The 17,526-nt window shown below is 35.5% G+C and overlaps 1 protein-coding gene across 2 annotated transcripts in view; it reads right to left on the bottom strand.

Moving 5' to 3' along the window:
* Positions 1-13,217: 13,217 nt before the first annotated feature.
* SNX13 (sorting nexin 13) overlaps positions 13,218-17,526 on the bottom strand; it is a 138,476-nt gene continuing 134,167 nt past the window's right edge. For both annotated transcript variants that reach the window (XM_045565359.1, XM_045565360.1), the window contains one exon: positions 13,218-16,708. In XM_045565359.1, coding sequence (XP_045421315.1) covers positions 16,461-16,708 — 248 coding nt within the window. In that variant the 3' untranslated portion in view covers positions 13,218-16,460. The remainder of the gene's footprint in view (positions 16,709-17,526) is intronic.

Genomic DNA, 17,526 nt, shown 5'->3' on the forward strand with positions numbered 1-17,526 from the left:
TCATACAGAATAATTTTACCACCTTAAAAATCCCTGTGTCTCACCTATTCATCTCTCCTTCCCCTCTTCCCAAGTTCCTAGCAAGCACTGATGTTTTTACATTTATGGAGTGGCATATTTAAAGTAATAATTTAAAAAAGCACAGTCAATGTAGAAATCTATGCACAGTGAAAATATTGCTCAAAAATTAAGGTGAAATGAAGACTCTTATAGACAACAAAAATTGAGAGAACTCAATGCAGTAGACGTGCACCACAAGAAATTAAAATTTTCCTAGCAGGAGTATATTACCAGATAGAAACTTGGATCTGCACAAGGAAATGAAAAGGACTGAAAGTGGTAAAAATGAATGTAAATATAAAAGTTACGTTTTCTTGCTTTTAATCACTTTAAGAGATATTTGACTAAACATAAAATAAGTGAGTGTACTATAGGGCTTATAATATATGTAAAAATAAAATGTATGACAATAATAAAGGAAGGAAGAATTGGAAATACACTTATAAGATTCTTAGACTATACATAAAGTATATTATTAAATATTATTTTAATGAGGCTGTGATAAATTATAGTTGTATATTTCAAACCTTAGAGGAACCACAAATTTTTTAAAAGGAAATAAAGCTAATATTAAGGCACTAGAGAAGATAAAATGGAATCACAAAAAGTATTAATACAAAAGAAAAGGAGAATAAAACAAATTGGATAAATAGAAAATAGCTAGCAAGATGATAAATGTAAATTTAACCATATCAATAATTAAAGTAAACACAAATGGTTTAACTACATGTAATACATTATATGAATACAAAATAAAAGGCAGAGTTTAACAAAAAATCAAAAAACAACCAGCCAACTCTATCTTGTCAACAAGATACCTGTTAAAATAAGAGTCAACATACTATATAGCCCATGGGCTAACTCTAGCTTATAGCATTTTTTTTAAGCCATTAGAAGAAAGAATGGTTTTACATTTTTAAGGTGTTATTTAAAAAAATACATATGTGGCAGAAACCACACATAACCTATAAAGCCTAAAATGTTAGCTATCTAGCCATTTATGAAAAAAGTTTGCCAACCCATTCCCTAAAATATAAAGACACAGAGACCTTAAAAGTAAAAGAATGAAAAATATATACCATTCAAACAATAATCTAAAGAAAGTTAATATCAGATGAAGTAAACTCCAGAAAAAAAGAATATTGCCTGGGATAAAGAGGAACATTAGAGGCAATGATAAATAGGGCAATTCATCATATAGACATAAATATCTTAATATGTATGTACCTAAGAACAAAGCTTCAAAAACATGATGCTAAACCTGAGAGAAATAAAAGGAAACACAGAGACAGAATCAGAGTTTTAGGTGGAGACTTCGACACTCCTCGCTCATTAATTGAAAGATTAAATAGAAAACAACTGGTAAGGATACAGTTGAACACACAGCCAGCCAACTTGAGCTAACCAACAATCATTGAACATTCCACCCAACAACAAGCAGAATATACATTCTTTCACCAAGACAGATCATATTCTGGGCCACAAAACAAACCTCAACAAATTTAAAGGAACTGAAATCATATAAAGTATGCTCTCAAGCCAAAATGGAATTAAACTAGAAATCAATATCAGATATATAGAAAAAATCCCCAATTTAGACATTAAAAAACATACTTCTATATAACCCAGGGGTTGAAGAAGGAGTCAAAAAAAATCTTCTGAATTGAATAAAAATGAATAAAAAACAACTCCAAATTTGTGAAATACAACTAAAGCATACTTAGAGGGAAATTTACAGTATCGAATGATTATATTAAAAAACAACAAAAGTTTCAAGTCAAGAATCTAAGTTTCCACCTTAGATTCTCTACGTTTTCCACCCTAGAAAAGGAAGAGCAAATTAAACCTAAATCAAGCAAAATGAAATAAATAATAAAGATTAGACATAAATAGAAGTAAAAGCAGGAAAACAGAGAAAATCAATGAAACCAAAAACAGGTCTTTGCAAAGATCAATAAAGTTAATAATATTAATTAATTAATTAAAATTAATCTGATGAGAAGAGAGGAGAAAGAGGAGAGCAAAAAGAACAGACACAAATTACCAACATCGGGACCAAAAGAGGAAATACCCTTATAGTTTTTACATGCATTAAAGGGTAGGAGGGGAATACTATAGGCAACTTTATGCCAATTAATTCGATCACTTAAATCAGCGGTTCTCAACTAACAGAGAACACTTGGCGAAATGTCTGGAGACATTTTTGGTTGTCACACTGGGGAGTTTGCTCCTGGCATCTAGTAGGTAGAAGCCTGAGATGCTGCTAAACAGCCTATGATGCACAGGACACCCTCCTACACCAGAGAATTATCCTGCCCGAAGTCACTCTGGTTGAGAAACTCTGATTTAGATGAAATGGACAGTTTAGATGAAAGACCCCAACTACCAAAGCTTTCTTAGGATGAAGTAACTTGAATAGTCCTTTATCTATAAAAGACACTGAACTCATGGTTCAAAACTCTCCAAAAAAGAAAACTCCAGGCCCTTATATCCTCATAGGCAAATACTAATTAGAATAAATATTAATAATATCAATGTTACACAAATTCTTTCAGAATATATAGAGAGAATATGCCCCAATTCATTTTATGAACTTGTTATCTGGTTACCCAAACCAGACCTTACAAGAAAACCTGTGACTAATATCCCTCATGATCACGGATGTAAAAATGCTTAATAATGGCAATTCAACACTTGAGGCCAGGAGTTCGAGACTAGACTGAGCAAGAGCGAGACCCTGTCTTTACAAAAAAAAAAAAAAGAGAGAGAAAAATTAGCTGGGTGTGGTGCCACACACCTGTAGTCCCAGCTACTCAGGAGGCTGAGGCAGGGGGATCACTTGAGCCCAGGAGCTGGAGGTTGCAGTGAGCTAGGATGACACCACGGCACTCTAGCCCAGGTAACAGAGCAAGACCCTTTCTCTAAATTAATTAATTAATTAATAGCAATTCAAATCAGCAATATATAAAAAGGATCATAAATCGTGACCAATTGGGATTAATCCAAGGAATGCAAGGTTTATTCAACATTGGAAAATATCCATGTAATTCAATATAACAACAGACTAAAACACAATAGTTTATGGTCACTGAAAATAATGCAGAGAAAGCATCTGAAAACTATCAATATTTATTTGTGATGAAAGCTCTCAGCAAATAGGAATAAAAGAGAACTCCCTCAGTCTGATTAAGGGCATCCACAAAAAGCCTACAGCTAACCTCCAGACTGAATGTCCACTCTCATCATTCCTGTTGAGCAACAGACTGGAGTTCCTAGACGGTGAAACAAAGCAAGAGAGGAAAAAAAGGCATAGAGATTGGAAATGAAGATTCAAAACTGCTTATTAACAGATGATATGGCCAGGTGTGGTGGCTCATGCCTGTAATCCTAGCAATCTAGGAGGCCAAGGCGGGAGGATCACTTGAGCTTAGGAGTTCGAGACCAGCTCGAGCAAGAGTGAGACCTCATCAAAAAATGCAAAAAATACAAAAATTAGCAGGGCTGGTGGTGCATGGGAGGCTGAGGCAGGAGGATCGTTTTAGCCCAGGAGTTGGAGGTTGCAGTGAGCTATGATGATGCTACTGTACTCTAGTTGAGGCAAAAGAGAAAGACTCTGTCTCCAAAAAAAAAAAAAAAAACCAACAAAAAAAACCCAGATGACATGACTGTCCATGTAGAACATCCCAAAGAATCTTCAAGTGAGTTTAGCAAGGTAACAGAATATAAAGTTAATATAAGAACGCTGTACTTCTACATGCTACCAATGAACAATTGGAAGTTCAAATTAAAATACAGTACCATTCATAATAACATCAACAGACATGAAGCACTGAATAAATGTAGCAAAATACGTAAAGGATTTATTCAATGAAACTACAGAACAGTGATGAGAAAAATCATAGTACATTCATGGATCGAAAAATTCAATATTAAGATGTTAATTCTCACCAAACTGAGCTATAGATTAAATGCAAATCCTAGCAGAGTTTTTTGTTTTCATTTTTGTTTGTTTTGTCTGGCAGACAAGCTGATTCTAAAATTTCATGGAGAAGCAAAGGAGCCCAAATAGCTAAAACTATTTTGAAAAACCAAAACCAAGTTGGAGAACTCACACTACCAATTTTAAGACTTACTATAACTCTGTAGTATTGGCAAAGGGATAAATAGATCTATGGAAAAGAAATCCAGAAATAGAACTACATATACATGGTCAATTGATATTCAACAGAGATGCCAAGGTAATTCAATGGGGGAAAGAATAGGCTTTTCAACAAATGGTGCTGGAATGATTGGGCATTAATTAAAAAAAAAAAAACTCAATTCATACCTCACACCATACATAAAACTTGACTTGAGATGGACTACATACCTAAATGTAAAACCTAAAAATGTAAAACTTCCAAAAGAAAACGTAAGAGATTGGCCGGGCGCAGTGGATCACGCCTGTAATCCTAACACTCTAGGAGGCCGAGGCAGCTGGATCGTTTGAGGTCTGGAGTTTGAGATCAGCCTGAGCAAGAATGAGACCCTGTCTCTACTAAAAATAGAAAGAAATTAGATGGACAACTAAAAATATATATAGAAAAAAATTAGCCGGGCATAGTGGTGCATGCCTGTCGTCCCGGCTACTAGGGAGGCTGAGGCAGAAGGATCACTTGAGCCCAGGAGTTTGAGGCTGCTGTGAGCTAGGCTGACGCCACGGCACTCTAGCCAGGGCAACAGAGTGAGACTCTGTCTCAAAAAAAAAAAAAAAAAAAAAAAAGGGATTACCTTTGTGGTATTGAGTTTAAGCAAGGTTTTCTTAGAAGAATCAAAAGGGAAAAACTGATACACTGCCCTTCATCACAATAAAAACTCCTGTTCTTTGAAAGACACTGTTATGGAAATTAAAAGATAAGCCACAAGCTGAGAGAAAAGCTTTGCAAAACACACATATGATAAAGAAACTGTTTTCAGAACTTATCAGTAAGAAAGCAAACAACCCAAATGAAAAGAAATGAACAGCAAGTAAGTATGAAAAGGTGTGTAAGATTATTAGACATCAGAAAAATGCAAATTAAAGCCACATTAAGAGACAACCACACATCCATTAGAATGCTGAAGCTTAAAAAATAAAAAGCCTTATAACACCATGTGCTGGCAAGAATGCAGAGCAACTGAAATGATCATAAATTTGTTAGTGGGAAAGCAAATGTTACAACTACTTTGGAAAATTTGGCAGTTTCTCATAAAATTAAATATATATTTATTACATAACTTAGCAATCCCACTCCTAAAAATTTACCAAGAGAATTAAAACATATGTCCACAGACTTGTACATGAAGGTTTATTCTGACACAAACTGGTTTACTGTAATACAATTTTGACATGAACCACCCAGAGTTAGCATCACACTCCACAGGCTTAAAAAGTATGATCCCCAATAAGACTTGCCCTTATTTCTGACGCCAGCTGCACTTGCAGGTACCCAGGTCAGCTGCATTTCTTATCAACTGGATACAAATCCCGGGGTTCCCACAACCTCCTCGGGTTTGATAATTCAATAGAGTAACTCATATAACTCAGGAAAGCACTATAATTATGATTATAGTTTTATTATAAAGGACAAGACAGATGAAGAGACCCAGAGTAAGGTCTAGGTGAGGTTCTGCAACACAGAGCTTCCATGCAGGCTTCCCATGGACTCAGGGTGTGTCACCCTTGTTAAAGAAAAGGCAAGAGGCTCAAAATGGAGTTACTTATGCTAAGGTTCCATGTCAGGAAACTGAAACCTAAGTTGTTTACTTGTAAGAATACGTAACCTTCTGAGAAATCAAGAGAGAGATGATAGCCAAATTCCATCAAGACAACAAAATTTTGTTTACACCCCTACAAGGAAAGTAATCTTGAAATGATCAATTCACTATTGGTTTATTGTTCGTGCTTTCTTCTGACCATAAATATCACCCACTCTGTCTAGCTCATTGGAGTTCTTTTCTATTTTGTAGACTGGACGCTGCCTGGCTCATGAATTGCTAATAAAATCCAATTAGATATTTGAAACTAATTTGTTAAAATTTTGTTCTTTGACATCCTCTTGGTATAGCGATGTGTTCTCCAACTAGGAAGCTCTACTGACTTTTGCTGTCCAGAATTCTTATTGGGGTTTCGTTACATAGCCATGACTGATCAGCCATGTGATTGAACTCAACCTCCACCCTGCTTCCCCTCCCTAGAGGTCAGCTGGCTCAAAGCCCCAGTCCTCTAATCACATGGATCACCTTTCTGAAGACCAGCCCCCATCCTAAATCATCTCATCTTCTTAGCATAACCTCAGGTGATCCAAGGGGCTCATAAATAACAAAGACACTCCTATTACTAGGGAAATTCCAAGGATTTAGAGTCTGTCTCCCAGGAACCAGGTCAAAAGCCAAATTCTTTATTATACAACAATGTTTATAGCAGCTTTAATAATTATCACTCAATAACCCAAATGTCCTTCAACCTTGTGAGTGGATAAATTGTGGTATATCCATACAATGGAATTCTATTAACAATAAGAAGAATGAACTATTGATACATGCAACCTAGATGAATTTCAAGAATAGTATGAAATTTTTTTTACATTGGCATTACAAATGAAATAAATATCAATATAGCATCATCTTATAATCTGTAGCATCAGAGAAATAAATACTTTTTTGTAAAGCCAAAATTTAATTTAGTTCAGGGTTTCATAAGCTCGGTGCTATTGACACTTTGGACCAAATGGTTCTTTATTATGAGGTGCTGTAAGATGTTTAACATCACTCCTGGCCTCCACCCACTAAAATACCAGTAGCAACACCCCCAGTTATGACAATCAAAAACGTCTCCAGATAATCCAAAATGTTCCATGAGTGGTAAAATCACCCCCAGTTGAAAACTACTAATTTAGCTGAACATATATTTTATATTTTCATAATCATAAATGTGTGGAGACAAAAATCTTGCTTGATCCATTAAATCAGTGTAGGAAATTTATGGTATTTAAATTATGCTTTCCATAAGAAAACATAGCCAAATTTTGCATAAATTAGAAATTTTAGAGTAATACTACTTTTCACACTGGGGCAAAGACATAAAGTTTTTTTAAATCAAAATTACTAAACCTGTTTGATTTTTCCAAGCACCCAGTTTGTTCAGTAATATTACCTTAACTTTGTTGGCACCCATTTATCAGCCTCTTTTCATCCCACCCCCAACACATAGCCACATCCTTCCCAGCCCCGGGTAACTATCATTGTACTCTTTATCTCCACGAGATCAACTATTTTTGCTCTCACATATGAGTGACTGCATGTGATATCTGCCTTTCTGTGGCTGGTGTATTTCACTTAACATAATGATCTCCAGTTCCATCCATGTTGCTGTAAAAGACATGATTTCATTCTTTCTTTATGACCAAATAGTATTCCATTGCGTATATAAACCACATTTTCTTTAACTATTCATCTGCTCATGGACACTTAGTTTGAGTCCATATTTTTGCTAATGTGGCTAGTGCTAGATGAACGTGCAAGTGCAGGTATCCCTTTGATAATACTGAATTCCTTTGCTTTAAATAAATACCCAGTAGTGGGATTGCTAGATTGTATGGTACGTCTATTTTTTGTTTTTTGAGAAATTTTCATACTGCTTTTCATAATGGCCATGCTAGTTTACATTCCCACCAACAGTGTATGAGAGTTTCTTTTTTTCCTGCATCCTCACAGCATGTTACTTTCCGTCTTTTTGATGATAGCCATTCTCACTGGGGTAAGTGATATCTCATTGTGGTTTTGATTTGCATTTCCCTTCTGCTTATTGATGTTGAGCATTTTTTCATATACTTTTTGGCTATTTGTATGTCTTCTTTTGAGAAATGTCTATTTAGATCCTTTGCTGACTTTTCAATGGGATTAAAAACTATTTTACTTAAAAATACTAAAGGTTTTAGATTGCTTCTTCTTATTTGATAACATATGTGTTTATCTTTGTTTCTTGTAGCCCAGCAAACAAGGCGATTAAAATTTAAGTCATGGCAAACTTCTTTCACCCATCTCCTTGAGCAAGTATTTGAGTTTCCTTAGAGAGCCAGCAAAATTACCCACTGGATTTTCTTACTTTCTCCCTGAAGATTATTTGGTTCTCTTCAACTTATTATACTTTGCCTATGCTAATCAAAATAGCACCATTAAATTTAAGACACTTTTTTTTTTTTTTTGAGACAGAGTCTTGGTCTGTCGCCCCTCAGGTAGAGTGAAGTGGTATCATCATAGATCACTGCAATTTCAAACTCCTGGGTTCCAGCAATCCTCCTGCCTCAGCCTCCTGAGTAACTGGGACTACAGCCATGCACTACAATGCCGGGCTAATTTTTCTATTTTAAGTAGAGACAGGGGTCTCACTCTTGCTCAGGCTGGTCTCGAATTCCTGACATCAAGCGATCCTCCTTTCTCTGCCTCCCAGAATGCTAGGATTACAGGTGTGAGCCATCGTGCCTGGCTAAATTTAAGAGACTTTAAAATCTTATCATTTATCTCTGGAGATAAGAAAGGCATGCAAGTCTATCAACAAATACATTTACAAAATATTGCATGCTCATGCAATGAAAGAATTTTATCCAACTCTTGGGCAAACTAGGGAACTCTGGAGTTTAGTGCTGAGTTTCTTCCCATTTCAGCATATATGTGTGTGTATGTTTTGTTTGTTAACACAAAGCTCTTTTTTACACCTCCATCTGGTTCATTATTTTATGGGCTTTTTTTTTTTTTAAAGAAAGGAGAAAGAAAACTCCAAGGTACTCAATGTCCTTCAGGTTGCTTGGGAAGTCATGAAGCTCCAGACAAGCCAGAAGTAATTTTCCCATTTAATCTGCAGTCTCATTACATCACACACACATACTCACTAATAGCACTGTTATAAAAACCAAGGAAAATTCTTAAGTCTCAAGTCTTTAGAAAAACCATGTAGAATTAATTTCCATTTTTTTCTTAAATCTCTGCATACATTTCTCTCCTATTTGTTAATCTGTACTTTTGAATTTGATATCCCTGGCAGTACATAAATGGCTCAATTAACTTCCAGAAGTTGAGAGGCAATAAAGTAGGTGAATGCCAGCCACAAATACAAGATGTATTACAATTGTAAACACTTGTAAAAGGCCAACTACTTTTTATAAGGAGAGAAAAGGCTTTTTTTCATTTATGTGCACACACACACATGCACACACATACACACAGGGAACAAGAAGCCTCATTTTTACAACTTCATCCATGAATCAAAAATAAAGAATAAGACTTACCAATTTATTGGAGAGAGATCAGAGACATGAAGGATGGCAGGAAGCTGCTTTCTTTCCAGCAAGCATGAAAATTTTTCTTTAATGCTTTTTTAAGCTCATAGTACCGTGTAAGTAGACAAACAACATGGAGGATTCTGCCACTGGCAGAAGAAACTGGTTGCAGGCTGCAACATGGACAGCTTCTTAATCCTACAGGTGACAACAGCTATCAGCCTGATTGAAATGCCAGTCCATATTCAGGGTCCTCAAGACAGGCAGACAAACAAGAAAGAAATGGTTGCTTGACAGAGAATCAGAAAGTGAGACCACAAAAGTCAGCTTCCCAACATTGCTTCCACCAATTGAAAAGTGAAGCAGCTGTGTACTAATGAAAACCAGAACAAGACTTGACCAAGACCCAGAAAAAGAACAGGAGGCAGGGAGTCAGCAAGGGCAAGAGCTCTAATTGTTGAATGAGGTTCATCCCTGGAGGCAAGGTGAGCCTGAGTGCGAACAGCTGATGAGGTGCATCTCCCAGGCAGTCGGCTCAGCAGGTGAGTCACAGGGGCATCCCCGAGGAACGTCCACCTGTCAAAGGAAAACTCAGAGACAAGAGCATTTAGGAAGGGAGTTCACTTGCAAAGAAGACTGCAAGGGAATTTTCAGGCTTTAGAAGGGCTAGCTCACAAAAAGGACAACAGATATTTGAAAGAAAAATAACTTTCACAGGTACCAATTTACTGAATTAATAATTAGCCTGGTCAGGGAGTGTAACAGCAATTTTCTCACATAATTATTCACATCTTCAAACATCTTGAGAAACCCTGTTTTTCTCGTTTTATCTCAGGTTGCAAAGTCTTTCCCCCACCTCACCTTCCCCAACTATAGAGTGCTTACTTAAATATTTGGTTTTGCTGCCCTCAGCCTTTCCTTCCCTTTAAGGCAGCTAGGCATTCCACTTACATTCCCCTTACAAGGCAAGCCACAAATCTGTCAGGTGTTTGCTTAAAAAGATGCTCAGATATCCAAAGTCTTTAGTCTCTACTTTGTTTTTGTAACTGAGTGCTTAGGTCAGTAGTTCTCAACCGGTGGCAATTTTGCACACCCACCCCCCCAACTCCTAACGTCACTTGGCAATGTCTGGGGATATTTTTGGTTGTCACAATAGGGAAGGTGGTGCTACAGGCATCATCTAATGACCAGAGCCCAGGGATGCTGCTAAACATCCTATAATACACAGGATAGCTCCCACAACAAAGAATTATGTAGGCCAAAGTGTCAACAGCATCATTGTTTTTTTGATTTTTTTGAGACAGAGTCTCACTCCATTGCCCTGAGTGCTGTGGCATCAGCCTAGCTCACAGCAACCTCAAAATCCTGGGCTCAAGGGATCCTCCTGCCTCAGGCTCCAGAGTAGCTGGGACTACAGATGCACATCACGACGCCCCACTAATTTTTCTATTTTTAGTAGAGACTGGTCTCGAACTCCTGAGCTCAAACAATCCTCCCGGAGTGCTAGGATTATAGGCGTGAACCACCACGCCCGGCCAATAGAATCACTGTTGAGAAGCCATGATAGAGACCCTAGAGCCAGTCTACCTGGGTTGAGAGTTGAGATTTCAGCTTGACCACTTACTAGTCATGAAGCATTGGACGAATGACTTAACCACTCTATGCCTTAGTTTCCCCATCTGTAAACTGAAGATGATGAAGTAGTACCTGTATCTCATAAGGTTGTTGTGACTATTAAATGCTATACAATTGCTATGGTAATTTTTATTGGAAATACACAATCTATTCCTCCAGTTTCTTGGACTGCAACATATATCCATAACAATATTACTTGAATGGTTTTTCCTTTTATCTACATCTAAATTCTCTCTGCTACATTTCCAAGTGTGGAGGCTTCAACACAAGGATAAATCTTACTGATCTTCAGTGTTACTCTTCATCGCTTTCTACTATCCATTGCTTTCGATCAAGATATATAGTTGTACAGAAGAGTAAACATAACAGGCTTGACTGTATCCTTTGAAAGTCCTGCTTATAAGGTTGGCCCTTTTTCTCAGTTTGAGAACTTATATTTTAGGAGTGTTTCCGCCAATTCCCAAAATTTATAAAAGTGGCTCCATAAGCCTAAACTGTTTGTATAAAAAATACAGTGTATGGTAAGTATGGCTTTCCTTCAGAGTCTGGAATTTTGGCATGTGCCAGGCAAAGGGGACATAAATGAACTGCCCCCAAATAAAAACTGTAGGCATTAAATCTCTAATGAGCTGCCCTAGTTTACAACATTTCACATGTGTTGTCATAACTCCTTGCTGGGGGAATTAAGTGCATCTTGTGTGACTTGGTTCAGAGCAAACAGTGGGAAAATGAACCTGGTTTCCCCGAGACTTTGTCCCATGCACCTTTTCCCTTTGTTCTTATTCTATATTCTTTTGCAGTAATAAATCTTCACTGTATGATTATATCCTGAGCCCTGTGACCTCCTAGTGAATCACCAAGGAGTAGTCTTGGAGACTCCAGGCACAGACTTCCAGTCCTATTGTTTCATTCCACCCTTGATGATATGTAAAAGGTCATATTTACCAACTTAAAATATCACATTTAATACACCTCTCATACACTGCATTGGTAAACATATGAGGTGATTAAGTATCATTTTCATTCTCAGTTGCTCCAAGTTTTCCTAAATCAAACATATTATCTGCCATTATAAACAGACGGGTCAATGTCTGGCACATTTTATAAACTAAACTGTATGATGTTTCTTTCTTCCCCTTGCATTTTCTAGTTACTACTCTTTTGACCATACCAGCAAAATTCTTGGAAGTATCTTTCCCACTTCTTATATGAGATGCATTCCATTATCCCTCACTGAGTTCATTATTCTGGTACTCAGATCCAAGTTCCACTCTTTAGTATCTGCTATATAATCAGCTGTTAATTTTCCATATTCTTCTTCTTCCAAAAACTGAACTTTCCATTAGAATGGTAGGGAAAAAAAAAAAACCTTTGTGTCACAGATCCACTGGTTTTTCTATTGTTTATATTCCCCAACTAAAGATGCTTCACCCTTTTTTCTTCCCCTACTAAAGATTTTCCAAATTATATTCCTTGAAAACATGATCCTCAACCTGTTTGTCAAAAGATTCTATGGTTAATTAAGTTTGCAAAATTAGGTAAGCAAAGTTAAACAGATTTTTTATAGAACTTCTCAGAGCCTTTGATACAATCATTTCTATTATGAAGGAATATTATGGCATTTTGGTTACTATATAGATAGTTCTGCGTGAGTTAGATGGAAATATAAAACTTTTCCCTCAGGAACATCTTAAATGGACCAATATTTTACAGTAGGCATTTTAAGAAATATTGTGACAGTCCCTGGTGCAGTAGTAGTTATCACATCTGATGTCTGAGAAGTCTGTGGATACAACTCTAAGAAGGCAAATTATGACGAACCAGGCATAGCTACATTGCTGAATACTAAATCTATTAGCTTTTAGAACTGATCATGTCTAAAAGATTAGCCAAAATATGAATCAAAACTGAGATCTAATAAAAATTGTTACTGGATTTCTAATTATAGCTCTTTCTATAATTAGGGAAAATTAATTTTATATGATAGGGAAGTAGGAAGTTTCTTTAACATTGTGGTAATAAATTATTTCCCCCATAAAAGGAAAAATTAAATTCAGTTAGTTTAAGTCAGTAGTCACTCAAGAAGCTCATCTATCAATGTGGAACTTGAATTGCTTGATTTCTAAAATGAAAATAAAATACACATGAATACTAAAAATAAGACTATTGAGCAAGCATCTTTTAAAGTAACAAAAATACATGATTACTAAATAAACTCAACAGAGATGTTTGTTAATACTTTATTAGTATTTTCTAATGGACAGAACATAACACAAACCAAATAAAATTTTTAATCTTTTTAGTTCAATAAAAATAACTGACATTCTGATTGTTCTTTCTTCTTTGTTAAAGAAGGAAAGTATTGATAGAACAGTTAGGCACACAGTTGACACTTAACTGTACAATGATATGCACAAGTTATCTTTTAACAATTATAATCCTAAAATGTGCTCTTTATATTTTTCCCTTGTAATACAGGAGCCATGCTCCTATAAGCAAAATTTACTACTAATAAAAGAATTTTACAAGGAGTGACAAAAAGACTTTTAAAACAAGTCCTTAAATAAAAGGATGCAGCAACAACGGAATGTTAAGTTGTTGGGTTAAGAAGACAGTTTAAACTACATCTCAAAACATTAAAAATTCATTTATTTTACAATTACTCAAATACACATGCATTAAATGAAAATATTGCACAAAATTAAAATTTTAGATTGTGAAATTTATATTGTTCTTAATTTTTTAAAAAAATTGGTACACTTTCTGGTAGCACTTAACCATTTGATTTTTTCCAAACACCAGCAGCACAAACTTAAAATGAACAAACTGAAATATTCAAGGAAGTTTTTAATGTTTTTTCTTTTTTTAAAAAAAATTAAGGCTAACCAAGTGCATCCATTGGTCAATGGCACAATTGTTTTCAGCAACTATTCAGAACACCCTAATTATAAGAAATGCCCATCTAAGTGATATACTTAAATCATACAATCAATTTTTTAGGTGAATAAACTATGATGGTTTCTAAATAGTTTACATGTTACCTGAAAAATCAGAAAACCCAAAGAACTATTAATTTTGAAAATTCTTGCCTAAAGGCACCACCGACTTAAAAACACATTCAAAATCAAATACCAGAAGACATAAAGCCTCTTCATGTATATATTCGTATATGCAATAAATGCATTAAGTGTAATAACTTTATTAAACATAGTACACTGTACTTGATTTAGGGATTAAATATTTTACACACAGTTTGACCAAGTCATTCAAAAAGTATCTCTAATTTTAGCATGACCACGGCTTTCTGATGTAAAACACAGATGTGCATAGAGAAGATGCACTACTGCTTACATAGACTACCATTTGACATTTCGGCTTGTGAAATATAAACTCTTTTAAACAAAAATTACTTTAAAAACCCATTTATTCAAATAATTTTTGGTATGATTGCAAGTTATCTTGCAGGGCTCTGTTTTGAAAATTCACAATCTTACCTGACCTTTCTTTCCCTGGTTGATGTACACACTAGGCTCTTACATGAAATCTTCTGTATACTCTTAGATTTATTCATGTCAAAAATATACTTGAAATGGGCAGGGGTATATATGAAAATCATTGCACTTATGGTCATGCTGATGCCTTCTACAGACATGTTTCACACATTCTCAATTTTAAAGCCTGGGGCTCAGGAAGGGGCTGGGGCAGGGAGGAGATACACTGAGAAGAAGAAATATTTTTTCCACCAGAGCCACTAAGGATCTTTTCTCACTTGCAAGTTGCAATGAAAGGGATTTCATTTATTTTATTCTGAAGACATGCAACACATGCTGAATATGTGCAAACTGTAAGTATGCACAACAGCATTATTAATAAATATGATTATTATTATAAAGCTTTAAAGGAAGGCTTTATTCTGTTAATAGGCCTCACTTTGTAAGTAGGATCTAAGTGAAAACAAGACTATAATAATCTTGTTCCAATCTTAAAGCTCCCAAATAACTGGGATACCAATACTCTGTCCCTTTATCTTAAGCACCCAGACGTTCTTTTAATACCAGAATCTTGGCTCAGTGGTCTGATAAGTAGCTTCACTATTTTAAGGTTTTAGTGTTAAATATTTTTAAAACAAAAAAGTGATACATCCAAACCCTTAGTCAATGGAAATATTTAAAAACTATGCAGAAATTCTGCATACAAGGGATGTGAAGACTTCCAAGATGGACAAAATAAAGAGTGAGAAAACTATAGGAAATACAGAGGCTCCAAAACTGGAGAAGGTATATTTTGTTTTGTTGGTATAAAATTGTTTTAGGGACTTAAATGTACACACTGAGGGGTTTTGCCTACTAGCTTTATTTAGTAGAATTTTACATTATGCGAAATATAAATAAAAGCATATTTTAAAAAATATTATAGTTCTGTTTTCATTATTTATTTTCATATATGTACACTGTAATAGAATTAGGAATTTGTATGTTTATATAAGACTAATAAGCTCATTAATCCTTTGATTTGCTATTTCTGCAGTTACCTAAGGCATGTCTAGATCACACAATTTAAAATTATCATATGGTAACTTTCAATAGAGTACTATTTTCTTTTAATTTCCATATTTTTAGAAGGACAAAATGTATTTGGCAGTTCTTCCAACAAATTATACCCCCTTCTGTATAGTCAATAATCTGTTAAAGATAAAAACTAATAATTTTGAAATTTAAATGGCAGCCACCACATGCTTCCTTTTGTACACAGAATGCCAAAAGAAGACTTAAGTACCATAAGAGCCCTTAAAGTATATAAGAATCAATTAAAAATTGTTTTATACCAATGAATAACAAATCCAATCAAATTCTGTTTTTTGATTGGTTTTATTTTAAACTCACTTTTATTTTATGTCACAAAACTGTAATTTGGGTATAAGGTTACTTCATACTTTAAGGGCATTCTGTCACTTTTCCCAGACCTGAAACAGATCCAAAGATCGTTCACCTGGCTAATCCACACCATATCAAAATGCTGACATAGACCTAGAAAATCATTACGCAAAAACAAATTCCTCCAAATCATACATTGCAGTCTCTAACTATTAAACAAATTAGCCAGTTTATCTGTGAACCATTGTTTTGTGCTTTCCTTAGCTCTCATATACACACTCTGGCACTTTGTCATTGCTGAAGAATGCTGACTAGTTTGAAATGGAAGAGATCAACATCATTCTTGCTTGAGATGGGGGCAGTATCCTCTCAATGTTGCAAAATATGCACCAAATCATTTAAGACACGGAAATCTCTCCTGGTAGTGGCTGGATACAGATGAGGATGAGAACCACAGACTTATGGATGTATTAATAATCTATTGTGAGACACTAAAAGACTGGTGCAGACACAACAGTATGTGAGCTAAGCCCCAGAAGATCTGTCCATACCATTAGTCCTGGACAAATGAACACCGGCTTCACAGACTGGAGTGTCACCTTTTCTGTAAAGAAGGCGCTTGAGTAGTTTGAAGTTTCTGTTTATATTTCTGCATCTGCTTTGACCGTGAATGCAGTTTGTTGAAAAGTTCACGGAATTTATACTGTGGAAATAAGGTTTCTAAAAAGCCTTCCAAGAAGACATAAACCATTCTCCTATTTAACTGGTTGTGCTGAAACATTTCAAAAACACGAAGAATACCTTTCCGTGTTGTCTCAGCCCCAATAATGTGCTTCAGTTCATCTATATGAAGAAGAAAAACACAAAATTCATTACACAAGGCCTAAACCATGCTCTTAAAGTATGTAAAGTAGATAGCAGAGTAAAAGATAAGTAGCAGGGATCCAGTGAATGCATCTCAGCTATGTGTTGTAACTGAAACAAAATTTATGCATCTCCGAATGCATGTATCTATCCATCCACTTGTGCAATAGATACTAGGATACAACAGATACAGCACAGCAGAAAGGTAAAATCCAGACTCAGAGATCCCAAATTACAACCACAATCCTGCCCCTCAATACCCCTTTGATACTTACCCACTGCCCTGTTTCCCTATCTATTAAATGGGTATTTATAATAACTAATATCTTTATAGCTGTAAGGATTTATAAGGCTTTAATGAGATGTGAAAAGTGATCTGTAAACTCTAAAACACTACCCAAATATTCTTACTATGTCTAATGAAGAGTGAGAAATGCTAAACCCCACAAACACCTACTCCATGATCTTAAAAACTTGTGGTATAGTAACTATGTCATAAAAATACTAAAAGTATAAAAATGTTCACAGTGGGAAGAATTCCAGACAGATGAGATATATAATAAGGAAAGGTTCCTTTCAGAGAAGTGATGACCGGCACAGACTTTCCTACTTGGGCAGGATTTTGATAGGTGCAACGAGATGAAGGATCAACCTCGGCAGAAAGGACACCAATCGGCAAAAAAGCAGTAAGTGGAAAAATAACAAGGCATGTTCAAGAAATGGGGATGGTACAGTTTGGTAGAATTTTAGGATTCCTGTAACAGGAAGTGGAGAATAGAACAGAAAACTGACAGTGC

Source organism: Lemur catta, chromosome 11 (assembly GCF_020740605.2).
Source record: "Lemur catta isolate mLemCat1 chromosome 11, mLemCat1.pri, whole genome shotgun sequence".
NCBI classification, from domain to species: Eukaryota; Metazoa; Chordata; class Mammalia; order Primates; family Lemuridae; genus Lemur; species Lemur catta.